Here is a 25,799-nt window from a genome sequence, read left to right as displayed (position 1 = left end):
AGATGCAACATAAGGCCATGAAAGATGCAGGGATAAAAAATGCAGCAATATTTCTAGATGCCAAAATTACAGTGATTTGGGGAGGTGGAAACACGGGCTGTTGCGTTTGCAATCCTCGGCACCGAGGAACCTTGCACGTCTTGCCAAGCAGGTACTGCGCCACGGGCAGTAACATTCACCTCGGTACTAACTGGTCAGCCTCATTAACCAGTTTCCACTGTGAGACTGCGGACCAACGTCTGAAAGAGCAAGGCAAGAATTTAAGCCATTGTACTGGGTAACAGGAGCTTTCAAAATTTGGAGAAAACTGAAAATCTGATCATAGATACTGTTTTTTTACTATTTTATATTTGCCCTGGACATTGCTAGCTACAAGCATTGGTGTGAACTCAAACCAAAACACTAAAAGATGCTTTCTGCTCACCCTGGATGCTGGTTCTCACGGCCCACTCGGCAGCCAGAGGTCCCTCACAGACCGTGGGACCTGCGCAGAGATTTCTAATGTCTGCTTTCCAAAGAGAATCGGGCACTTGCTGCATTTGTTATCAWCGGGATGAGGAGAACAAACCCTAAGGACTGTCTCGGCCTTGGCCCCGGGCCTTTTGCTCCATGTGGTGGTGTTGGCACCACGTGCTGCCCAGCAGCGATGCATGCGGGGCGGCACCTCTGCTGCCATGAGCCAGGGAAGGCACCGGTGGCCACTGGGTTTATGGACTGGCATGTGGAAAGGACCTGTCTCCAGGAGACCTTGGTCACCCTTCACTCATCTTTGCTTATAAAGCTCTAAACATTCCCCAGCTGTCCAGTGGTATACTGAGGAAAACAAAACAAAACAAAAAACAAACAAAACCAAAACAAAAAACCCCAAACACGGCACATTTCTCTTTGCCTCTGGGAATGCGCCATGCAAGGGGCAGGATCAGTCCATCTGCGGATGTGCTTAACTTTAGAGTGTCCCACATGGAAAACAGACTTTGGTGTGGGCACCTGCTTTCAAACACACTCCTTAGCTAATGCCTGAGATTCCCCTCTTCTCCAAGCCTCGCCTCTCTCCCTTGCCATTGCAGTAAGGTAGCGACAACTAAGAAATTATATTTGGTGTTTCGACTAGGGCTGGGTTTCTCTCCTTTGCATGACTGCAAAGGCCTTATGAGATGGAATATGAGACAAATAATGTGAAAAATGGCATTGCATAATACTGCTAGAAAATGCAGTAAAACACTTTCAAGATGAGAAATTACTCATGTGGTCAATACCACACTCAAAATGCAGATGTAGAGCTTGGTTTGCAAGGACTCTCTTCAATGTGAACAAATGTAAAACTGAAATATGAACAGAATACTCCAGCTGGGCCCTTGTTCTGGTGCAAACACATGGAAACATCAGATACATTGGCCCAGAGAGGAACCCTTTTTGTGTAGTTTTACCGCATGTTTGATCATGAGGTTTCTTTGGTTCATTTTTGAATCATGTATGATCTCTCTGGGGAAGCTCTCTTTAAGGATGTTTTGATTCCCAGAGCTGGTATGTGCTGTTAGTTTAGTTGTGATGATGTTGAATTTTTCAGAAAACTTAAAGGTTCTGAGCAAAAAAGGCCTTTTTTTTTTTTAATGTAGAAACTGGAAAGTGGCTGCAATAATTTTGCAGATTTAGCTGAAAATAAGCCTTCGTTTAACTGCAGAGCTGGAGCAAACTGATGCACCGAGTGCAACTCTACTCCGGTCCTGAAGGTCAAATTTGGGTCTAGGTCTGAATGTTATGATTTGGCTCACCATGACTTTGACCAACCAACATAATCTGTCACAATGCATTATTGAATTGCCGCGTGGATTGCTGAAAGCTCATTTTCAGTTCAGATCAGGCCYTGCTCTTGGTGCGCCAGACCCTAATGGCACTGGCGCCCGCAATGAACACCCAGCACACACACTGCGAGCTGGATCCCCGGGGGAGAGCGAGCGGACACAGGCTTGAAAACCCTCTCTCCCATACGGGAGCAAGGGTGTTAAAGCTCTACACACACAAGACCAGCTCTGGCGGACAGAACAAGTGACATCCAGCTGACACATTTGCACACATATTTGTGGACACAGAAGACAGAGTAGTTGAGTATCCCAACATCTTACACTTGGAGCCCGGGGAGCTCTCAAGAGCCCATGGCGGGTGGAGATGGGAAGAGATAAATGGGAAGAGATAAAGAGATCGTCGGCGATGCTCTGCGCGCTTCAGTCGTGCGAGAGGAGAAAAGCGAACTGCAAGAAAAGCTGCRAGAATCCTCATCTTTGGTATTGTAGCTGTTGAGGTTTTGGTTGCTCTGTTCCTTGTTCTTTGAAAAAACTGCATAGGCACAAATTAAAGACAATCTTCAACTTTAAGACTACTGAGCTGTCAAATGAAGCAGCAATCCTACTGGCTTTGCTCTGGTTTCCTTCTTGTCAACCCTTTCCTTGAAATCTGCTTCCGAAGACGTCCGCGATGTCTGTCAAAACACAGTGTGGTGTTCATTTCATTTGCTTCCTGACGCGCTTCCTTGCTTCTTACTTTCTTATTTTATTCTTTCGAATGGAACAGTTCGTTGCAGAAGAAGTAGGTGCAGAAAAAAGTTTCTTTGGTTTCGATTAAGTAGTACATAAAAAAAGTCTCAAGTGTCTTTAGGGAATCGTGACAGCGTTTGGCTTTCCCCCCGGCGCGGCGGGCGCTGGGCAGGGGCCGCTCGCTGGTGCGCGCGCACGGCAGCGCCCGCGGCCGGGGCTCCCGCGGGCGGCGTGGCCTTCGTGAGGCTCTCCGGGCTCCAAAACGGCGACRGAGGGAGGTGGCAGCTGCGGGATCTTTGGCTGGCGGAGCCCGGTCGCTTCGGCGTGCTGTGGTCTTGGCAGGTGGCGGGGACCGGCGTCGGGAGAGCTGAGCGATGGTGCAGGTGCCGCGGCGTTGGTGGCGGCCAGCGGTCGTACGCAGCACGTCGAACGTGGCCAGGGACATCTGCAGGGCTTGTTTCTGTGGTCGCCTTCTGGTTTCCTTTTTGTTTTGTTTTTTTTTTTCCTGCTTGAAAGTACCATAAAACTCCAATGCAGATTTTGATAAAATAAAGAAAAATACATCCGATGCTAAGCATGTCTCAGTAACCGTGACATGGCAAAGGGGAAACGAGATTCCTGGGAACTGAAAAGGACTTAATAATGACCTAAAAAAATCTAGATCTTTCCARAATCTTGTGTTTGCTTCCATGTACTGTAGCAGTTAAACTGACCTCCTGAGTATGCATCTGCATTATGCACAAACACAGAATTTGTGGCAAGCTGCAAACTGTGCTTGAGACCTTGTACTTGTTCACTAAGAGCTTTGCAAATCTGAGGGCGTCTGGCGGGAGCCGCCGTGGTGAGTCCAGACTGTACCTATTTCTACAGCTATTGGCCTTGTGCTTGATACTTTGAGCTCAAGTGAACTGGATTTTTCTGATCCCAGATGAAGCTATGTTCACCGATTTAATAAAAAAAAAAATTAAAAAAATTAAATTTGATCGCTTTTCTTCCTAAAACACTTAACAAAACCATGCCTGAGTTTTAAGGACTGGTTCTCGGGTTCCTGGCGTGTGTGGGAGGTTTGTGCTGTATGGCGGTGAGCTTTGGTACATCGCGGTGAGCCGAGGCTGAGCAGGAACCCGTGCCACGAACACCCGCTTGCTTCCCAGGCCTGCCTAGCCTGTCCTGAGCATAATTTTATATAGAAAGAGGTTAATTTTTGACTTGCGCCTTCTCGAACGGACTAAAAGCCATAGGAAGAGTCCTCTGCTTGCGGCGAGGCGAGCCGTGGTTTGCAGGAGGATTGTGCTTTCGAGCCGCCAGTGAAGGGCCCCGCCGCGCRCCCCGGTGCTCACGCTTTGGTGCAGGTGCTGGAGGCCGCCGAGGAGCCGCCCGTGCTCAGGTCGTCCTGCCACTTCTCCAGGCTGCGGCGCCGCGCGTTCATGAAGAAGTTGCTGACGGTGGTGAGCTCCAGGCCCAGCTGCTGGGAGATGGTGATCTGCATTTCTTTGGACGGACGCTTGTTCTCCTTGAAGATGGCAAAGAGTGTTCTGCGCTGGAGGTCGGTGAAGACCAGGCGGGATTTCTTCTGGGAGCTGCTCCTCTCCTTGCTCGGCTCCTGCTCCTTGCGCTTGCATGCTTGGGGAGGGACAGAGAAAGAGCGGGTCAGCACGTGTGGCCACCAGCAACACGAGCACACGCATGGAGAGCACGGGGCAGGCCGGGCCCACTGAAGCCCTCTAAAGAGAACTGCATACGTGGTGCCCCGTGTTTCCCCCTACAACATGCACATTTTTGGAAATGACTCATACTTTTGGATGGGCAGTTAATTACTCTGCATTTGGGCAGGTGGTGCAGAGGCCGGTGGAGCACCTGTCCTATGCACACTCGCTCTCCTTGCAATGCCACCCAGGACGCAGCCCCTTTCTTCTCTTGCACCTCTGAGCAAGGCAGTAGTTGGAGATTTTCCACGGCTTCAATAAAGCCCCCCTGGGAAACACGTCATTCTTCGGTCTCACTAACACTAGGATTAAACACTCAGCTTCTCTGTATTCGGTCTAGGACGGAAAATGCAAAAAGCATGCCTTTCTTTCCATAATAGCTAACAAACATCAGTTCTTTGCAGATTTGTTTCATATCGTGACAAATAACAACTCTGGATTATCATTTGTTAATGCAACTGCACAGCCCCTAATCCATAATGCAAGCGGCACCGCCTAGGTGATTCATGCAGCAGAGCCACGTGTGGAGGAAATGCGGGTGGAAATTGATGGTGCATGCATTTAGAACAAGTATTACATGCATTTTTGGGGGGAAGAGATCAGCCTTTCTCTGAGCTGCCCTCTCAAACACGTGCCTGAAGAGTCTCCGTGGGCAGGACATGCAGCTCCGTGCCACAAGTTTGTGGAAGGGACGAGCAGCAGAAGTGCAACCTCCTCCAGCTTGCGAATTCGCAACCCAAAAGCATCCCCTCCCTGGGCTCTGCACCGCGCTGTCTGCACTGCCATTTGCAAAGGACAGAGCCGGGGCTCCCTTCTCCTCCGCCAGCGCATGGGCACAATTCCCTGCAAGGAATTCCCCGGGAAGGGGTGCCCAAAACAGCTCCTGGCCCAAAACACAGCTCTGTTTTGCTGTTGCTCAGACAGGCTCCCCTGAGTCGCACATTCATCTTCTCCCTCTGTCCCAGGACATGTGGATCCCAACTTTATTTGCTAACTGGGGAGTGCTGCAGCGCTCTCCAGCCCTGGATTAATTCAGCCTCTGCACAGGACTCGTATGGAGCTGCCAGGCCTCGGACGGGATGCCTGGGGATGGTGACGCAGCTACAGTGGGGCAGGCAGCCCCGCCACGCAGGGCTTTGCCTTTCCTCCTTCACTTCTTACCTATTCCGAAGCCTTGGGAAGGGCTTTTTCCTATAGCTTTTGGTCATAGAGCCTCATTCTGACCTGCTGCAACTGACCCCCTGCGCCACAGAAGAAAAGCCCCAAAGCAGGAGGAGTCGGAGGTGTGCATAGCAAAGCACCGCTTTGCTAGACTTGCGCGGGGGTGCTGCCCCCGTCCCCGCACGGCAGCCCCCAGGTGCCCCAGCAGCACCGTGAGCACTGCTGGGGACACCGTGCCCGGCTTCCCCTTGTCACGAGGCTCGGGGCGCCAGCGCTGGGCATGTTCAGGGTTAGAAACCTGACAAACGAGGGTCGCAGCCACCTCCAACCCTGCATGGGTGTGGGGGCAGAGAGGACCATCCCTTCACGCCTCCCGTTTGCACCTCGGGGCCTTCCCAAGTCGTCCCCAGGGACACATTCGAGCTCCGGGAACGCAGCCCTGCTGCCAGCAAGCACCACGCGGCTGGGCAAGCAGAACTTGGGATGCAGATGCTGCCAGGCAAGTGTCACAAAGCAGGGCTTCCCACGCCCCTGCCAGGAGCAGGAATCGGTCTGGAAATGCCCCCCATTGCAAACTGGGGGGCAGCTGCCCCGGGCGGGCAGGCGGGACGGGGCGGCTCGCGGCGCGAAGGCTCCTCGTCAGCCCAGCAGCGGCGGCTGCCCCGCCGATGTCCGACCACRCTAATGGCTCATAAAAGAAATCAGCAGGAAGAGCTGATCTGTATTTATTAGCTCAAAGAGAACATCAAGTGCTGAAACCAATACCACCACCAAAGCATATCCAGGTTTAAAAATAGACTGATAAGGCTGTCTACACGAGGCAGCAAGATAAAAAAATCCATATGTTGACATGATTAGGTAATGTGCTGGGACAAAATGAGTAGAGGGAATTGGTAAGTGGCCAGATTTCTAGGCAGGCATATTAAAAATCTCTGCAGCTCGAAAATCCCACACTAGAACCGAGCCAAAATGTAGAATTCAGACTCTAGAAATGTCGGCAGCTAAAATATCCATCTGTGTATGTTTGAGAACGACACCTCCATGGACACGACCCAGCTGGATATGGATCAGCTCACGTTTGTGCACGTGAGAAGAGCTCCCGGGTCTCGTGCAGGGAGCTGGATCAGCTGAACGYGGGTCCTCCTTCCCCGGGTCTCGGCCGTGCTGCAGGGAGCTGTGCTGGGGAAGAATTGTCCCGCTCGGAAACACCCGCTGGGCCGAAAGGGGAAGGAGGCGGCCCATGGGTGGGACAGCACCGCGTCCCTCCTGCCAGCGCGGCCGGAGCGGGGCTGCGCCTGCGCCCGGGCCAGTGTCCCCGGCCCCGTGGCCACCAGGGCCCTGTGGGGCACAGGGGCTTAGTGTGGGGGCACAGGTATATGGATTAAAGAACTGTGTGAATATATACATAAAATAGTCACTGTTTTCTGGATAGGCTGGAGAAATGCTCCAAAGTGAGCAAGACAGTAGCTATCACAGAGGGTGCAAAACTCYCCAGGACAGGGCAATGGGGCACACAGAGTCAGGTCGGAGAGGAATCAAGCACAGGCCTATCTGGGACGATGGTTTATCACAGACTACCTGAGCTTCCCAGGGAAGTGAGAGAGATAGGAGTCAGTGTCACTGTGGGACGCCCTCAAACAAGAACTTCACAGACAACAGAGGAAGTCAAGTAATTTTTCCTGCAGCTGGCCTTGCAAAGTCTGAACGCATCCAGCTTGGGATATGCAATGGATAATTGCTCTTGCCCAAATTTAGACACTTAGGATAGTGACATCTGCACCTGGGCTGCCTGCCGGGCTGGCCGGTGAACAGAAACCGCCGCTCGGGACGTGACTCCAGCAGGGCCGGGAATGAGCTAAATTGCACGCAGCTGTATTGATTTCAGTCTGTTGACCATAAAAACAGCCCACACAATTAGGCTAGATGCAAAGCCCCGCCCTGAGCTAGACCTGGTCAAGGGGAGTCCTCCTGCAGTGGCCTCCGGGAGGCCGGCGAGCGAGGTACGAGGCCGGGGATCACAGCCTGGCTGGACGGGCTCGCGAGGGCGAGGGCGGCACGCAGGACTGCACGCGAGGCTGCTCGGAGGAGGCTGGTGCTTCCCTCTCCCTACACCTGCCACAAGCAAAGCAACAAATAATTAGTTCAATTCGCAGCACACAGATTTGTAATTAGATGCTAGGAAAGCCTTCGCGTGAAGTTGTTAGTTGCTGCAGCAGGTTATTCTGGTGYCTTTGCCTTGGCAAGGCTGGGAGCAGAGCCCTGCTCATCCTGGYTCCCTGCTTCTCACCACGTCCTCTCCTCCACAGCCAGATCGCTCTGAACTTTTTGGATATTGTGCAACATCCCACCTGAACAACCACATGAAGTACCAACCTATGGCTTTGCTTTGGGTAGCCCCTTTCACGCACAACCTAGCCYAAACCTTTTCTGGAATTATATTGCATTTTTAAATGTTACTTTTCCTGTGAGAACCAAGTTTGATCCCTAGCTTTGTCTCACACTGAAATTACCATTGGAGCTATTCATGGTTTGAAGCAGTGTGGATCAGAGAAGTACCTGGTGAATCAAGAACAAGTAATTGCAGCATTTTTATTACCACTTTTACTACTTCTTTCCCAACAGCTGTCAGAGAAGAAGAAAGGACAAGAGGCAGCTGAGAGAGACTGGCTTCAAAATTAAGGTGAAATGATGCAGCTCTGTGTAGATAAGCAGGACTGGACCCTTCTGACATACCTGAATTTGAAGTCAGGGATCAAAACAGAAATCCTTAAAGCTACTCCTTAAAACTGAGGCTGTTTAAGTGAACTTCAAGTGAGGAAGAGACACCTGGGGAACGCGGTGTTCCTAGGGCAGGTTTGGCCAGGGATCCAGCAGCTCTCAGCAGCGCGGGAGACTGAACCTTTTATGTGGTCCCCTTTCAGAGGAAGGCACCTCGCTTGCTTCGTGTTTCCCTTCCCCACTCCCATCATGAGAACATCCAGCTAAACAGCAAGTCTCTTCCCCATCCTTGTGCTCCTCCTGATGGCGTAAGGATAATTTTCCCTCTTTCCTTGTCTTTTTGTCTCAAATCCAGGGCCATGGTATGCTGAAGGCTGGGGATGGGAAAAGCTCCTGCATTTTTGCTGCAGTTTCTAATAGTTTCCGGGATACCAGGAAGATTCTAGTATTTCCTAACATCACTAATTTATGTCCAGAGATACTCTGCGTATTGCAGCTATTGGTATCTTATAATAAATAATGCAAAGGTATGTGCTTTTCAATGCATTCAGTAAATACTTTCCTTGAACTGTTAAGTTTGCTCTTGAAAAGGAACCATAAAGGCAAATGTTTTTCCTTGACATGCATTTATCAGAAAAGAAAAATGGAGTGAGCACTCTAATAAAACACGTTTCTTATCCAGGAAACCTGTCTATGGATTGAGAGGCATTTTAATGGTACAAGAAAGGGAAACAGCCATCTTGGTTTTAAGAAGAACTTGATTATTTTAACTGCAATTAATCCTAAGTATATTATATGGAAGAAAATAGATAATTAATAATTAATAATAATTGAAAGCTGTAACAGTGAGAGAAAAAAAATAAAGAATTCATCCCTTTTCTGCTAGCTCAGACTAAGGATGATTTCTATAGAAATAGTATAGATTAAGTTCAGAAACAAATTCATTTCTGCTTACCTTATTTTTACATATATGGAAAGCCACTAAATTAAAACACATGAATAGTGGTTTAAAAACATGCCATCACTCTGCTGAATCAGGCCCTGGGTGTTATGTCTCTAAAAAAGGGACAGTCAGTCTTAAATAAGAAAAATTTTGTCCTGCAGCTAGAATTAAGGAATTTTTTTTTTTTTTTTTAAGAAAAAAATAGTTGCTTTAAAATGATGAGATGGTTGTGTTTACAGATTACTGAGAAAATCGGAATAAGCATGAAGATGCAGGGGAGGAGGCAACAAATGCAATGAGCCCCCAGATCTCTGAAGTTCTTTTTCTTCAGAAAAGACTCCTCTCCTTGAAGGTAAATATTCAGATTTGGTGATCTGAAGTACAGAGATTGAATTTTAGAATAAACTCTGGTGATTTCTTACCCCAGCTTTCTTGTCGGTGTGGCTATATGGAAACCATAGCACTAGCACTGAGATTTCGCTGGTACAGATTGCACAAGCAAAGTGAAAACCAGGAGTAACTGCAAGAAAAGACAGTGGAGTTACTAGTTGGGTATATCCTGATCCTTATGCACGAGTTCAGCTTTAAATATGCAAGGTGCTCCCTTGGCCGCAGCCAGTGTGTTTGCAAGGCTGAGGTTAAACGTATGCTGGGATGTTTTGCTAGAGCAGAAGCAGGCAGTCTTTGCCAGTAGCTGCAGCAGCGGTTCTGTTCAACACCTTCCTCCCAAGCCCACCCTTTGGTGAGCATGGAGCATTCATGAAGCAGGCCTGCCAAGTGAAATGCTCTGCTCATCACATGAGGAAGTAAAATCCAAACCTGGGTCTCAGGATGCACCCAGGAGTTGCAGCCTGAACTGGATACACAATGCAGGATTTTATTAATGTTCTATTTATGATCCAGAGAAGCCACAAGTTTGTTGATGTTCCCTTTGCAATAAAATCCCAATAACGGAACTTGAGACTGTGGTTACGGTGAAGCTATGATCAATAATGAAAACTTCTGTATCGTCTTCGTAGATCTGCACCACGCACGGCAACGGGGGCTCCTCTTTCCTCGGCACAGCAGCAACGCTGGTCAGGCTCCCAGCCTTGGGATGTAGAGACATCTACACAGGCCGGCGCTATCACAGGGAGAGGTTGGTGACTTCCTTATACAACTATGCTTATGAGTGATCTCTATACTAAAAGCTCCAGAGATCGGCAATGCCCGTAATGAGCGATGGAAAAGCAAGGCATGTGATGCTGTCCAGGAGGCAGGTGTCCAGTGCGGTTGTGGTTCCTCCCTTGGACTGCTGGAAGGTAGGAGAGACGCCCGGAGCCTTCCCTGCCCTCACCTGCGCTGAGCCCTCGGGCGCACCTGGGCTCTGCCCCCAAGGGAACATCAGCTCTGCGCTGCCGGCATCCAATAGGTTCCACCCAACTCACAGCAACAAGAGGAATCGCAGCCTACGGCGCGGGAAGCCGTCACAAAACCCAGCACAAGCCAGAGGGCCAGTGCCGGGCTGGCACTGCGTGAGTCCCAGCGGGGACAGCCCCACTGGCTTGAAAAGATCTGCACGACGCTGACCATTTTTTCAATTTCAATTCAGCAAACCTGTCTGGGTTTTGGTTTTCTGTATGCGCTTCTAATTTCAGCTTAGTCTTTTTTGTCACCGAATATCATTAAATTGAATGTTTCTACCAATATTCCATTTGTCTGCAACAGCAGTGTTATTTTCAGCAAAGATAACACTTATTTTCCATTTTCTCCCTCAAAAGAGAGAAATGCAGCCAGCCCATGCGTTACAAATAGCTATAAATCCTGAGAAATACTTAGAAGCATTTCAGCTGGTAAGTACTGTCTTTAAAATTCCAGTTTATAAAGATGAAAGTATTGTGAAAATTCACTCTAGTCGTCGAAGATGAACATATGATGACTATTAGCAAGTGGGAGCGGATCCTGGTGCACCATTAATTCTGCTGGGTAGAGCTGCGAGAAGAGAGCGCTCTGTGGCCGTGGGGCCCTCCCTGCCGCCTTGGCCCCACAAGAGCCCTGGTCTCCACACATCAGCTGTGCTCCGGGTGGGACAGCAGCCCGGCCCTGCTGTGCCCACTGCCACCACCAACCCCATTTGCAGAGGGGATCCCCTCGCGTTGGGGAGAGCAGCAAGTCCTCCACGGGTCTGGTGAACGCAAAACCCACAGAACTGAGAACGGTTGGGGCTGGAGGGGATGTCTGCAGGGCATCCAGTCCAATCCTCCTGCTCTAGCAGAGCACATCAACCAGGGCCATRTCCAGATGACTCCTGAGTATATCCAAGGACGGAGACACCGCCATCTCTCTGGACAGCCTATTCCAGTACTCACCCACTCCCAAGCAGCTATCATCTCATGCATTGTGCTGCATTAGTTTCTACTAATTACTTACATACATTTACAAAAAGACTATCGCATATACAGAAAGATGGCTTTTTTTTTTTTTTTTAATAGGAACTGATTTTGCCACATCTTGGCAAAAATGGCCTGATATGGAGCTCATCCCTGTGACTGATGGAGTTGCCAGTAGTGTTCAGCTAAGTGCCAGCAGAGAAGTGTTATAACAGGCAGTACTTTGGAAAGTCCTGGCTCTAAAGATGTTGCAGATGGCTAGCGACAGCAAAAAAAATACTCCATTGAAGATTTACATTGGCAACCAGAGCTTCAAGACCACTGAATTGTAGAAAACAGGCACAGAGCGACCTCCTGAGGCTGCAAACCTGTCTCATTTTTGGAGATGGCAATGACAGCCTGATGCTGGTTCCATCTTAGGGAGGCAACTCAAATGGCACTATGTCCTAGGGAACCCAAGCGCAGCACTAGTCCCGCTTGCTACACAAGCAAAGCATCAGTGCACATGTGACCACCCCATCTCCTTCCTCAGCAATCTCTAATTTGAAACAAATGATGAAAGGYGATTTCAGCCAGTCCCAGGCCTCACAAGGCCAGACGTTACGGTCTGGTTTCACCAGAAAGAGATAACCTTTATGCCAGCATCTCCCAGCTTGAGTCCCCACAGATTCTCAGGTTAACTTCTCTTCCCTCTTTCTGCTGGTGACCTCAGGTAATCACACCTTTTGTGATATTTTTACTACAACAGCTTTGAAACTACGAAACAAATAAGGAAATGCCAAGAAGAAATCAAGCAGTGACCAATATCCTTTTAATCCAAGAGGAAGTCATTCGTCTCCATTGTTCGTAAGGATAAGCCGTGAATATTGATCTCTTATATGTTGTTCCGTATGGGTGTAGTACAAAGTCAACCAAACCAAGTTATCTGTCTGATGGAACTAAAAAATGTTTTTCAATTTGATTTCAGAAAGAACTCAATGTGAAAGAAATTTAATTATACTACTAATACTGAACACAATGAAAAGACCATCAAAATGCTTTCCAGAGGCTTAAAATGCTTTCTTTTGATATGATTCACTTAAGGGGACCTCCTGTATAGCTGTGCTACTACAATCTCTTAAAAACTAGGCCTCAAAAATCAATTTGATTACCTCTCTGAATTAAGTATGCACAAATGAAAGCAATTGAGATCAATACAAATTAGGTTAAGTACTCCACTGTGTACAAAATCATTATGTAACAAGAAACAATTTGAATGAAGATGCAAATAATCACATTGTTAGGGTGTACAGCCAGTGCACATTTATCTGCTTATTTCCCTCTGCTACATACATGCACTAAACCCTCTTGATTTTTTTAATCCCTATGAATGCCTTTTGAGGGYATTTATCTAGAAAAATTAAATATGAATGTGGATGAAAAGTGCAGTCCTACGTGTTAATTCTGTTCTTTCAGGGGTTAAGTGCTAGTGGAAGAGGTCTCTCTGCTCCCTCTGACAAGCCCTCCAGTAAATGGAAGGCGCTCACTCTACAGGGATCCTTGTTTCAGGATATAAACTCCTGGGAAACAACCCCACAAAGTAAATATTTCCTGCCAGGAACTGTTGTTTTTGTGGTACCCAACCTAAATTTTCTCTTTCTTAATTCTGTCACAGACAGCACCCCTGTCTCTATGTAGGACTTGCATCCTTTAGCTGTTTGAGAAGGGAAGATGAACGGCTTTTGAGGCTTTGTTCTTTTAAACCTCCTTCTGGTGTGGAGCAGGTCTCGAGCTACCCATGTCCAGTCTCCTGTAAATCTGCTGGAGAGCTGAAATGGGACTGTAATTTGTGTGGAGCAGGGCCTGCTCCCTCCTACATGATCCTGCTACACCTGTCTCAATGTGGCATCTCTGACAAGCGCTTCTAAGTACTATTGTAATATACATCTATCATTAATACAGAACAATAAATAATAGATGGGGTAGGGCCAATTTATTGCACTCTAGGGCAGGAATGAGTAGGGGCTTGGTGAGCGTACAACGCAGTTTAAATGCACTCCTTGTCACCAAGCGGTTATAGTTTTAACCATGGACTGCAGCAGCTTCTGCAGGGCAATCCCAGAGTTTCTTTTCCTGTGGCCTGGGCAGAAGGTGCCCTCCAATGCTAATTATGGAGTCCTCTTCACAAGCAAGTGCTTCTGTGGGCTGTAGAATGAACAGCCCTGATCTCCAACAGACATCTGGTCCAGAGCTGCTGATGTGTTCTTAATGTACCCTTTACAATAGCTGGGACATTTGCAAGCTCTCTTTCCAGGAGCAATCATCATCTAATACAGTGCAAACTCACGTCATCATAGCTTTGCTTCAGCAATCATGCGTTTATGAGGTCTTATTCCTCTCCTGTTTCCACAAAAATGGGCAACCTGCCCTGTCCTCCCCCCCCACTTCCCCTCCCGCTCCCCGTTCTCTCTGGGAACTCCAGCTCAGCGTGAAATTAGACTCGTGGTGACCATGGGGGCCAAATGACATTGTGAGGAGAGGAGGCGGCGGCGACGGAGGCGGGCAGACATGTGAATCTTGCATAATCCTTGCTAAAAGGCCAAAACGTACTCATGCCGTTCTGCAGTCCAAATCGCTTTGAGGAATACAAGCTGACAAAGACTGGCAAAAGTGAAAGCATTTAAATGGAATTGCCCTGGCTATGGTAAGTGGTGTCACAGTGTCCACTCAAACGTGCCACGCCACTAGATGATCTGGACTCATGTTGAAGRTGCAGCAGAATCTGCTCTAGCCAGACTGCGTCCACAAACAGCAAATCCTGCCATTAGTTCCRTGTGTCCAAGGATGAAAGTATTTACTGTTAGTCAAGAAAACTAGACGTYGCAGCACTTCTTGTGGGAAGGGAAGAGGTTTAACATGGAAGACATCAGAGAGAAATCAAGGATAGGGGAGTCTCCCTACTCACACAGATCCCTGAAAGGAGAGATTTACGCCAGGTTGTTTCTGCCACTGCTTTGGCTCTTGGCAGGGAGGAAACTGTTTAAAATGCAGCACAGTTCGGGTACTTCAACCAGGAGAAGTGAAATGTTGAACCTTTGGAACAACTTGAGAGACTTAAGTCCGCTCTTGTTCTGAAGACACCCCCTTTTGAATCCCCACAGAGCTTCCAGCTGAATTACTATACTTTTCTGTTTGGTGGATTCATATTCTCTTGGAGCATGGAATGGACCCTGGACCTTCCCCACACTGAGCAGCTGCATCTGCAAGAGTGAGGCACCATCATGTCCTCTCAGGCCCGACAACAGAGCAGTGACTTCCTCCACCTGCAGAAATAAAAGTCCAAAGGCGTCTTTTCCAAGACAGCAGAGGGAATTCCAAAAGGGGCAGGTGAGTAAGCACTGAATGACCTACATTTGAAATACACTGTCTTTAGTATTTTCTACTGATTGCTTCGGGTTGCTTTCCCTTCAGTACRCAGGCCATGCACAGTCCACGCTGCAGTTCCCTCCTGTCACCTTGTACCTACAAGTCAGAGACTCGAGCTGGGCAGCCAGCTCTTACCAACAAGCTGCAGGGGAAGTGTGGACCTCCTGGCTTCTTGTGCTATGCTCCAAACCACGCTTCTTCCAGAAACCCTGTCTTACAACAGAAAGCAGGAAATAATGATTTATTTGAAATTCTTACTGGTAGGGTGCAATTATGAAGAATGAGAGGCAAGAACCAAAACTCTCCTCACACAGAGAAGGAAAGCAGGGAAGAAGCTGGGTGGGAGAGGAGGGAAAACAGTATCTCTGAGGAAGACTTCCTTATGTTCTTCCTTTATTCTCTTCAGCTACATGCTTGCCAAAGCTTAATGCCTCAGTGCAGACTTTCATTTTTAAATCTCTATTATGCCAAGATGAGATCTGCTGGAAAATCACCACTGCTTATACATATGTTCCCTGCTCACTTACACATATTTTGGTCCCAGAGACAATTTGTGTTTTGGAAAACTGCCAGCCTCTATTGCTTGCCTAGTAATTCCTCTGTGGAGCATTTACCAGTGCTTTGAGCCCCCTTTTTTTCATAATGCAGTAGTTTGATTTTATAGTTCGGTAAAAAAGAAAGGAAGAAAAAAACTTTTTCTTTTCTGATTGCATTTCTGCCTACAAGTGAGTGGTCCTGTTGATCTTATCTATGTGTCCATTTGAGATTAGCCTTTGTATGATTTCTGCATACAAAAATCCTTTATAAATCAGTGAGGCTTTGATACAAAAGTCTGCAAGAGTGGGACTGTATACAAACCCTTCTACCTTGGAGAAAGGTATTTTCTGTCCCATTGAGACATATTTTGCTGCCTATTCATCTCAAAATATGACGGAGCTTTGTCTAGAGAAGATAGAAGACATGATAGTTACTTTAAATACAATCAAAGGGGAAAGGAACATATATATTTTTTGCTGTGTCTAGTGGGGATAAGATGTGAAGTAAAGGATTTAAATGACAAAAATGGAGATTAAGGTTAGTCATTAAGGATTTTTGTATACCTGTTAGGATAGCTAAGCTCTGGAAGCAATTGACAGTGAAAGCCCTATCACAGAAGAACTGGTTAGGCTGTCAGGACAGGTGATGTCTCAAGGTCTTTTTTAGCTCTGTTTTCCATATTTGATTAATCCTCCAGATACCTGAGAGCCCTTTTTCCATGTGGAAAGCTTTCTGTGGGAAGTGGGAGCTTCTCTGATGCAAGGAGTCTGCTGCCTTTAGGGCTGGAGACTGAGAACAGATGTGTCAGGGTACTGTCAAGAAGCATCGTGTAATGCCTGGCTGGAAGGGATGAAAAAGCAACTTGCAATTAGTGCAAGGCAGGAACATCTAGTGCAAAGTTTTGTGCTTAATACAAGAAAAGGTATTAAGGACGACCAACTAAGAGCGTGCTGCAGAAAAGGAGTACAAAACTGAGTCAAAATGTCCCTGTAAAGAGCAAGGAGCTCAGATTCTCAGAGATGSATCTGAGTTATTGGAAAATAATCCTTTTGGCAAAATGTTCTCTCCTTTGCAAGATCATCACAAATAAAATTCTGTTAGTTTGCAAATGCAGAAGAGCATCTGAATTTCAAAAATTTATGTACAAATGGTGAAAAATTGTGGGTGGGGGGGAAGGGTGCTGAAAATTTTAATATGGAAATAATAAAGAAGTCAGAAAACCTGAAATCCTCTAAACAAATACAATATTCTAATGACTGTTTCTAAAAGAAAAAGAAAAAGAAAAAGAAAAGGAAAAAGAAAAGGAAAAGGAAAAGGAAAAGGAAAAGGAAAAGGAAAAGGAAAAGGAAAAAGAAAAAGAAAAAGAAAAAGAAAAAGAAAAAGAAAAAGAAAGAAAAAGAGGAAAAGGAAAAAGAGGAAAAGGAAAAGAAAAAGGAAAAGAAACAAGACAGCAATGCCTTTAATAACAAATGGAGTCAGCCTTGTCTCTATCAACCAGTTATGAAACTGATAAAAATGGATTGATTAAAAAATATTTTTTTAAAAAGGTACTTGAATATATGCAGAGCATTCAGTATTTTCAGGACCACTGGGGAGCAAAAAGATTGGAATGAATATTATTCTAGAAAGCTGATTCATGAGAAATATGATTTATCACATAGCCACAATTTATTGCATGGATAGTTCAAAAACTACTCCACGGCTGAAGAGAGTAATAATATTTAATAATATTTTWAAATAATATTTTAAGCCACTATGCACCTTTCAAAGAATCTAAAGATTCTTGCATATTTWTTTCAATTTTGAGTAATAGTTTCATATATACTTCATATAGATGCTGTCACACCTTATTTTTTAGTTGCACCTGAGGGTGACAAAATAACCTACAAAACACACTGAGAGCAAATGTAGCTCGAATCCTAGCAGAGGCCACGCAGAGGACGGCCTGCAGACTAGGATTCCCTCCGAGCTCACGGACAGTGTAAGGAGATCTCCCTAAGGAAGGAGCGCTGGAGGACCCTCCCCAGCGCTGGGGGTGCTGATCAAGTGCCGGGGGGTGTCAGCGCAGCGCCTGGCCCGGCGGCTCCGCCGCCGCTGTCCCTGGTGCTGAAGACCGAGCGGCGCCGCCGTCCCCGCTGCTGGAGCCGCTGTCCTCGGTGCTGAAGTCCATGTCCCCGGTGCTGAAGCCCACGTCCCCGGTGCTGAAGTCCACGTCCGCGGTGCTGAAGTCCATATCCCCGGTGCTGAAGCCCGAGCACAGCAGTGCTCACCATGGCAGGTACCTCGGAGATTTGTCTTGTCCCTCCGCGGGGGTCGGCTTTTCTACCTTGGCTTCAGCAGAGCCCATCTCCCTCTTTCTGCATGACACTATTTATATTCCTTCGAGTAGGAATGTTAGTGCTGAATTACTTCAGCATCCTGCTGAAATTCCTTGTATGCACTTCTCATACAGAGGCCTCAGCTGAACACCCCAGTGAATCGGGGCAAAGGGGTTTACAAGGCACAGCAACACACGGAGCAGCACAGTGCAGCGCAGATCAGCCCTGCACTAAAGCAGGGGTATCCCTCCAGGAAGGAGAAGAGCTTATCTGCACTGAAGGGACCCTCTTCCATGTGACCGCCTCCATGCCAGGCTGGACTCTCTGTGMCACGTGCCAGTGTCAGCCATGCCCTGTGGCTGCATCGTCCCTCCCAAGCCAAACTCTCTGCAGCCTTGGGGAATGAAGAAGAGAGCGGACTGTGYACAGCCGATGTTAACTGTAGCCTGTAATGCACTACAGGAAGAAGATAAAGCTAAAGTGGAGTGGTGGTGTAAGAAGCATAATAAGACAGTGCACATTTTTCTAGTATTTGCAAACAGCAAACGTGAGAAACATGGCCAAGATTTCCAGGTGGAAACTCAAGATACAGCCTCACATAAGTGYCTGTTAAATCAGAGCTGCTCCCAGGGCCTGAGCTGGCTATATCTCCCTGGGGTCAGTTCAGGGCCTGGCACTGCRGTGCCCCGGTGCCTCCTGTGGGCAGCTGGCAGCAGGAGGCACTCGCGGCCAGCGCAGCCAGGGGCAGCGGAGCCCTTCTACCCTGCCTGGAGCCAGCTCTGAATACGAGCTGCTCTGCTGAAATATGCAGCAATCAAAGGGATACAAATATAAAGTGGCCAGGATACGTGCGTTGCACAAATGAATCATTCATGGTGTTTTGGTACAAAAATGTTTAATCATCAATAACGTGATTCAGCAATCAGGAAATGTAAACAAGCAATGCAAGTATTTTGCTGATCAGCTCAGAAAAATAATAAGATATCTGCAAAGCACAGGATTAGCTAGACTATCGTTTGCCTTGCTTTCAAACTGTCATTGTTTGTACAGTAGGGCCAGTTGTAACCTTTGACTTTTCAAAGCAATAAATAATTTTGATGGGGTTAAATGAGCATGAGGCAAAACCAGAATGTGTAAACAAATGTTTTGCTCTGCTCTGACAGGAGTAAGTTACTCTAAGGCTAATTCTCAGCTCAAACTGTGGAAATTGCTCTACAGGTCAGGTAGACCTACATTATTCAGTGAGAATTGTATTACTGGGTGAGGAAATGCTTCTTCCACCCCAGAGGTCTTTACCTGCAGTTTCAGAATCCAGCTGAGCTTGGTAGCTTAGCAAAGATTATAGCATGAAAGTTATTTTAATTGCATTCTTCCTGTGTTTGCTTACCATGGATTTGGTGCACCTTCCAACTGATAATATTCCGAGGTTTAGTGCTTTGCAGGCAACACAGGCATTAGGACATGCTTTCGTGTTCAATTAACCTGAACCACAGTTGAACTCTGCCCTTTGAACTCACTGAGCAGATAAATACATTGACTCACCTAGGGCTCATTAATATTTTTCATCCTGGCAGAAAATTCGGGACTGGCCTAGCAGAGCTGGAGCAAACAAAGATTTTACAGAAATGCTTCCGTATTTGCAGTTCATACAGCTAGGAGGTCACACAGTCGGAGGAGATGGTGGGGACACGTTGCTGCTGCCAGAGCCGCTGCCGTCCCCAAGCCGGCACAGCTTGGGGGGAGTGACGGTGCCACCGGCCTCGCTGCCCACTGACCCAACAGGACATCTAAGCTAACACCAGTTCCCTCCTTGCGGCCTGCTCTGCCTGAAGAGCTGCAAGTACTGGGAAAGGTTGGGGTCAGGCACAGCAGTGCAGTGAACAACTGGGAAATGAACCCRTTTGCAGAGAGCTGGGCATAGCATGGGGAAGTATTTTACCCCTTGACTTTGCACGCTCTGTCCCAAGCACCGCTGATTCAGCCAAGGTTCTCGGAGCAAGGTGTCTCTCTACCTCTCCTTTTGCTTGGATTCCAGGTTTAAAGCTACTTGGGCTGAGACCACTTAAAAGAGTACTGCAAGCATGAAGGGTAAATCTATTGAACRGGGGTCTTTAACTATGCGGTTTCCGTAATGGGGAGGACTGGATCAATAGGATCAATATGAAAGGTTTCCCTGGCCCTGCATAAAACAGGAAAGGGCTCCTCTTCCCACTGGATTAGCGCTCCTCTCCACACGCAGCCCCGGGAGCCGCCGTGGGCAGCGGCCCTGTGCTGCAGCCCTGCTCGCCCTCCGCAGCCAGCTCATTGCGGGGGACACCAGCCCCTGGAAAGTGGCCCCACTGTGGCAAGCGGCCACCCGGGCAGGCTGCTCCCTCGGGCCTCGCTGCCTGGCCTGGCTGAGCCCGGGCACCGACACAGCGCAGCCTCTGCAGGGGCTGCAGACGGGAGCCGCACGCTCCCTCCTTGTTAAAGATAAGACTGTTATTTACACATCCTCTGCATTTAATTTCACAGTGTTTCTTCTGTGCACAGATTCCCTGTCRCATCTTCCCTGGCACACAGAGGATGCTTACATGACTTCAGGGGGAAATCCAAGGGTGGTGAAGTGACAGCTGAGGAACAGGGAGAACCTGAAGAAAGGTGAGATTTTATCTTTTATTTTTTAGGAGAATGTTTATCTAAAATTGATAGCTGCTCTCTAGAAATAAAATTCTTCCTGTTTCCTTCTGCATAGTTGGAGTCTTTGTCAAATCCAGATGTTCCTGTTGAGGTTTCTCGGAGATTCGTCTTGCAGCAGAACGAGTTCCTTTGTTGCAATGTGCTGTGCAGGACCCTCTGGCTTGCGGAGATCCTTCCAGATGCAGTAGTTCTTCCTTCCCGCTGCTCATCACTGCCTTAGCCCTCTAGGCTCTCATTTTACTTGCCCTCCAAATATTTCCAAAGACAATTGTATGTGCACAGTTATGCCAAAGGATGATATTTTGTTCTTATATCTTTAAAGCACYTGGCTTGCAAAGTATTTGTTAACATAAGGACATATTTAGGATGGTCTGTGTAAAATGTAATTGGATGTGAATAATCTGTGTAGAGAATGCACTGCTGGCATTTCTGTAGCTGGCTGGAATCAGGATAATACYTGAAATTTGAACTGCAAGAGCTTCCTGCACCTCCATAGGAGCTGCCAAGTGCTGCTTGCAGTTTTATGTCCCCATAGTGCACAAAATTGTCCTATGCAGTATCAGTAATTCCTGCACAAAAATGGCTGAAGATGATCAACGGACTTAGAAATCCTTTAAATAATAAATAATGAGCACATCCCTCTTCTACAGTTCCTGGGGGGAGAGAAAGGCCTTCTCTCAAAGGACAGCATATTTCCCTTCCATTTGAGGGAAACTTACAGCAAGAGCACAGGGGCAAACGGTTTTCAGCAACCTGACAGCAGCACTTTCGGTTCATTCCTCCTGCTCCGAGGCATTGAAGCGGGAGAATAAAGGGAAAAGAAACATCGAGGCAATGAAGCTGCATATTCACACGTGGTAATATAAAATCAATTTCCCGAAGGGACGGTAATTTTACGGAGGTCTTTCCCGCTCCCCTCCCTGCCGTCGCAGGCGGCTTCCCTGCTCCGCAAGGATCAATGCGGGGCCGGGGCTGGCGCGGCCGCTCCCCGCGCGCAGCAGGAGCCGCAGACGGGGCCGTTCGTGCCGGGCAGGAAGCCCCGGCCGGGAATCTCCCCTTCCCACCGCAGGTCGCCGGGCAATGGGGACAGTGCGGAGCGGAGCGGCGGGGGCTGGAGCTGCGGGGAGGCTGTGCGGGGCTGTSGGGGGGCGAGGCCGCAGAGCAAGCGGCTTCTGCCAGCGCCCGCTCCGACCCCTGCGAGCAGGACGCGGCCAGCAGCCGGCCCGGCCGCGCGGGGCTGCGCCGGGCTCAGGCGGAGCTGCACACCCGGGTGGGCACGGCCAAAAAGAGCAAAATGGGGCCGAAACGGCGGGGACACCAGAGGAGCCGCTCCGCGCACGGCAAGGCTAAGACCGTTCGCCTGCCCCGTCCTGGCGCGGCCCCGGGCTCAGCTGCCCGCGCAACCCGCGCCCCTGCGCAGCGCCCTGCGAGGGACGGGGAGCCGGCGAGGAGAGGAGGGGCGGGAGCGAGGTGCTGGGAAGGAAGAGCCCCGGCAGCATTACTGGAAATAAGCCGGATCAGGTTCCAGATCAATGAAAGCGGGTCCGCACGTTTATGTTCTTGTTGCCAGCATTAATGCTCTTTTAATCTTCTAAACATTATCTGCATCGATTGGCCTCCACGCACACGTCTGTTTGGGAAGGCGACACAACCGCGTGCTCGCGGCGAGCGAGGCGCGGGGCCGGGGCGCCCGCAGCGCCGCGGGAAGCGCCGGGGAGGGCGGCTCGACGGCGGTGGGGCCGGCGGCGGGTGTCGGGGGCACGGGCTGCCCGTGCTGCGTGAGGTGCGGGGGCCCCGGGGCGGCCCCGCGCTCCCACTGCAAATGCGAAATAGCTGGGTCTGGGGGCCGGGGGGAGGCGGGCAGTGACGGGGGGAGCAAGGAGGTGACCACAGGCAGTCGCTCTTGCGAAGGTGAAAGCAACGTGCGGTCTCCTGCAGGGCAGCAACGCGCTGGGATTAACCGCGGCCCCATCGGCAGGGCTCCCCTTCCTCCTGCTTGTTGTAACTAGCCCAGGCCCCTTCCCTGCACCAGCGCTCTGCTTGCGGACAACCTCGAGCTTGAAGATGGGGAAGGACTGAACATCTGTCCCTCTCGGCCCAGGGTGTTGSAAAGGACAGTGGGGATTTGCAATGCCCTCTGCAGCCATGTGCTTTTTGCCCTACTGCCCCTGGCCCGGCTAAGCAAGGCCTGTCACGGCCTGCAAAGCCAGGGCTGCTGTAAAAGGCAGCGGAGCGGGGAGGTGTGCAAAGCGTCTTTCACCTTGAAGAATCCCCAGCCACCTCAGCAAGGCATTTGGAGGCTCTGGGCCAGTGCTTGTTTAACCCACAGCATCTCTAGCCCTTGGTTGGKCAGGGATTATGACCATCCATAATTCATGGCAACTCTTCCTCCTGCTCTGACTCCTTCCACAACTTGGAGCTGCCGAGCATGCAGACCTTCTGCACCCAACTGCCCGCCACTCACCATCCCGCAAAAAAAAGGAGAGAAACCCACTGACTCGCAAAGAGAGAGAGAGAGAAATGGCATTTTATGAGATGCCCTGAGTCCTTCACACACTTGTAACAAATACAATCTTGTGGCAAAAAGGGAGCTCTCAACTCAGCTTAGGGTGCATGCAGGCTCACAGGGGGGTGCCTTGGAAGGGCAGGATGCTTGCGTGTCATTCTCTGCCTATTCTATGGGTTCAGGAGGCCCAATGGACACCAGTGTTGTGATCGCAGCCCCCTCATCACGGCAGCCAGACCCTCATCCCGCAGACCAGCCTGGGAGCTGGGGAGAACTGGGATCTGCTGCCTGTTCTGCATGGGAGCAGGACCGCCTGGACGGGCTCCCCGCTCAAGGCAGCTCCAGGCAGTGTCACGGAACCCCAGCAGCCGGGCTGATGCAGATGAGTCCCTCGGAACCTCACGTATTAATCAGCTCCAAGGCAGATCGAGGAAGCAGGGGACAGAAGCTGGAAGTCGCCTCTCATCTCCCAGCTGCGCAACCCCCCCGCTAGGAACAAAGGAGGGGATACCTCCCCCCTCTCTCCCCCGGGGGCTCTCTGCCCCACAGAGCAAAGCGAAGCTCTACCCCCGGACACCTCCTGCTCTCCGGGGAGCAGCAGCCTCCGCATCGCCCCGGAGCGATGGCCACGGCGGCAAATGCGGCTGAGCAGGGCAGGAGGAAACGCTGGAGCCCCCCGGGCTTCCCTCCCTCCAACTCCGTGTGCTCCGGCTGGGAACGGCGCGGCACGAGAGGCTGCAGCACGCGTAAACTCTGCTAATGACTAACACGCAGAAATTGATCGCTCCGGGTCGGAATCAATAGGAATAAAGGAGCGCAGGACTTGTCCAAGCAAATTTCCTAATTTTCCAAGGGTGTTCGTGAACACGCTGCTGTCACAGCAGCGCCGGCGGACACAGCGCACACCGCCCGCGCACGCCTGTCCGCACTCCACCTATTTACCCTTTATCTCCACATGGCACGAGATAAATAACGAATCCCCATGGGGAGGCGATGTGTTAAAAGGTGCCTTCGGAACGGAGCGCTCGCTCCCCGCGAGCTCCGCGTTGGTGCGTGCGGGGAGAGCGGGGCGCTCCGCGCAAACTGCGAGGGGCCCGTCCCCCGAGGCAGCCGCAGCAACGCGGAGCGCGCCCGGCCAAGCCGCTTCCCCGCGGTCGGGGGACGGTGTCGCCCCGCTATCCCCCTCAACACGGGTCCCCCGCGCAATCCGCTCCTCGGGCCCCGCTCCGCGCTCCGCCGATTTGGGGCCGTTTCAGAACAATAGAGGCTGCCGCGCGCTGCGCCCGCGCCAGGGGGCGCCCGCCGCGCCCCGCGGAACAATGCGGCCGCGGACCCCCCCGCGCGCCCCCGCGCTCCCCTGCGCGCTGACCCCACTGTTTCTGTGCGCGCCCCCCTGCGCGCTGCTCCCGACGCTTCTCTGCGCGCTCCCTGCGCGCCGTCCACCTTGCCTGCGCGCTGCTCGCGTCGCCGCTCTCCGCGCACCTTGCGCTCTGCCCCCGTCGCTTCTCTGCGCGCCCCTGCGAGCAGTGCCCCGCTGCGCAGGGAAGCGGGGCGCGCAGCGGCGCGGAGCGAAGCAGCGGCCAAACCGGGGGCCGCGGCGGCGGCGCGGGGCGAGGGGGAGCCGGCCCGGGGAGCCGCTGCGGGCGCAGCGCTGCGCGGGGCCGTCGCTGCCTGCCAGGCTCTGCTGCGTGCAGCGGGCGAGCGAACGGCGGGGGCTGCCGGCAGCAGCGAGCGCGGCGGAGCCAGCGGGACAGGCGCGGGGACAAGCCCGGCCCGAGGTGCTGCTGTGTCCCGAGCGGGCCGCCCCCGGGGCGGGGGGCGGCACGGGGCGGCACGGGGCGGCCGCGGGCCGGGCAGCAGCCCCGGCTCCCGCACTTACCGGCAAGTCGGAGGGCCGACATGCGCTGGAACTCGGGCTCCTGCAGCCACTTCCACATCCTGCGGAAGGTCTCCCGGCCGGATTTCAGCTTACTCCAAGGCTTCGGGTTCCTTAGCAAGTCCGAGAGGGTCCCCTGAGAACGGCACAGCACCCGCTGGGCGAAGATGGCCTGGGGGATGCTGTAGCGCTTCAGCTCGGCCGTGATCCTTTGTGCCACCTCCTTGGTGTTGATCTCCTCCAGCTGCCCCGCGCCGCTCACCTGCGGGCCCGGGGGCGCGGGCGGGCGCTCGCGGGCGGCGGGCAGCGCGGGGCCGTGCGGGGGCGGCGCGGGCGGCCCGCCGTGGGGCCCGCCGTTCAGGTGCGGCATGACGGCGCCGGGGGGGGTGCCCAGCCCGCGGGGCAGGTGCTGCTCGCCCCGGGCCAGCATGGCGCCGTGGCCCACCTCGAAGTTAGGGCTCAGCATCTTGTCGTGGCCGGGCGGCCCGTAGCCGTGCAGGCTCTGCTGGGCGTTGTGCAGGGGCCCCAGCCCGTTGGGCAGCGGCGAGAGGCTCTGGCCCATGGCCGGCATCTCCTTGTAGGGCCCGTAGAGGTTGTTCATGGCGGGCAGCCCGCGCTCGTCCCGCATGAGCGTGAAGCTGCCGCTGACGCTGCCGGCGAGGCGCTGGTGGTGGTGGTGGTGGTGGTGCGGGTGGTGGTGCGCGTGGTGGAACTTGTCCGACACCGTGGAGATGGGCGGCAGGGGCTGCAGCGGCGTCAGCGTGGTGTAGGTGCCGCTCATGCCCATGCCGGGCGGCGAGGAGTCGCAGGGCATGGCCATGGCGTGGTGCAGCGGCACCGAGAGCTCGGGCCGGTACTCGGCGGCGCCGTCCAGCAGCGAGGCCATGCTGGGCACCATGGCCGCGCGCGCGGGCTCCTGCGGCGGCGGCGCGCGGAGCGGCGCGGCGCGCCCGCCCTGGTGCGGGCTGGGGCTGCCCAGCAGCTCGGCCTCGGCGGCGGCGGCGGCGCCGTGCAGGCTGCCCAGCGGCTCGAGCGGCAGCTCGGGGTTCA

General features: G+C 51.3%; 1 protein-coding gene and 1 long non-coding RNA gene across 3 annotated transcripts; one reads left to right on the top strand and one right to left on the bottom strand.

Annotated features, from left to right (window-relative positions):
- Positions 1-3,867: 3,867 nt before the first annotated feature.
- ONECUT2 (one cut homeobox 2) lies at positions 3,868-25,662 on the bottom strand. The gene is made up of 2 exons (XM_026042518.1): positions 24,753-25,662; positions 3,868-4,154 (listed from the first exon to the last, which is right to left on the bottom strand). The coding sequence occupies exons 1-2, from the start codon at positions 25,645-25,647 to the stop codon at positions 3,868-3,870; spliced, it is 1,182 nt and encodes a 393-aa protein (XP_025898303.1). The 5' UTR covers positions 25,648-25,662.
- On the top strand, positions 7,990-10,695 carry LOC112950050. 2 transcript variants are annotated; one of them, XR_003249935.1, is made up of 5 exons: positions 7,990-8,078; positions 8,472-8,643; positions 9,299-9,411; positions 10,079-10,360; positions 10,471-10,695. It is a non-coding gene; the product is annotated as an uncharacterized LOC112950050 (long non-coding RNA). The 2 variants fall into 2 exon arrangements; XR_003249934.1 differs by having other exon boundaries at positions 10,079-10,695.
- Positions 25,663-25,799: the final 137 nt, after the last annotated feature.

This window comes from Nothoprocta perdicaria, unplaced genomic scaffold, assembly GCF_003342845.1.
Source record: "Nothoprocta perdicaria isolate Ctin4 unplaced genomic scaffold, notPer1 scaffold_306, whole genome shotgun sequence".
Classification (NCBI taxonomy): domain Eukaryota; kingdom Metazoa; phylum Chordata; class Aves; order Tinamiformes; family Tinamidae; genus Nothoprocta; species Nothoprocta perdicaria.
The sequence above is the reverse complement of the archived record's forward strand: the minus strand, read 5'-3'. Positions and strand labels throughout refer to the sequence as shown.

Coding starts and splice junctions, on each gene's coding strand:
- ONECUT2 (XM_026042518.1), bottom strand. CDS start 25,647: ATGGTGCCCAGCATGGCCTCGCTGCTGGACGGCGCCGCCGAGTACCGG. Junction 4,155..24,752: donor GTCGGCCCTCCGACTTGCCG/GTAAGTGCGGGA, acceptor TCCCTCCCCAAG/CATGCAAGCGCAAGGAGCAG.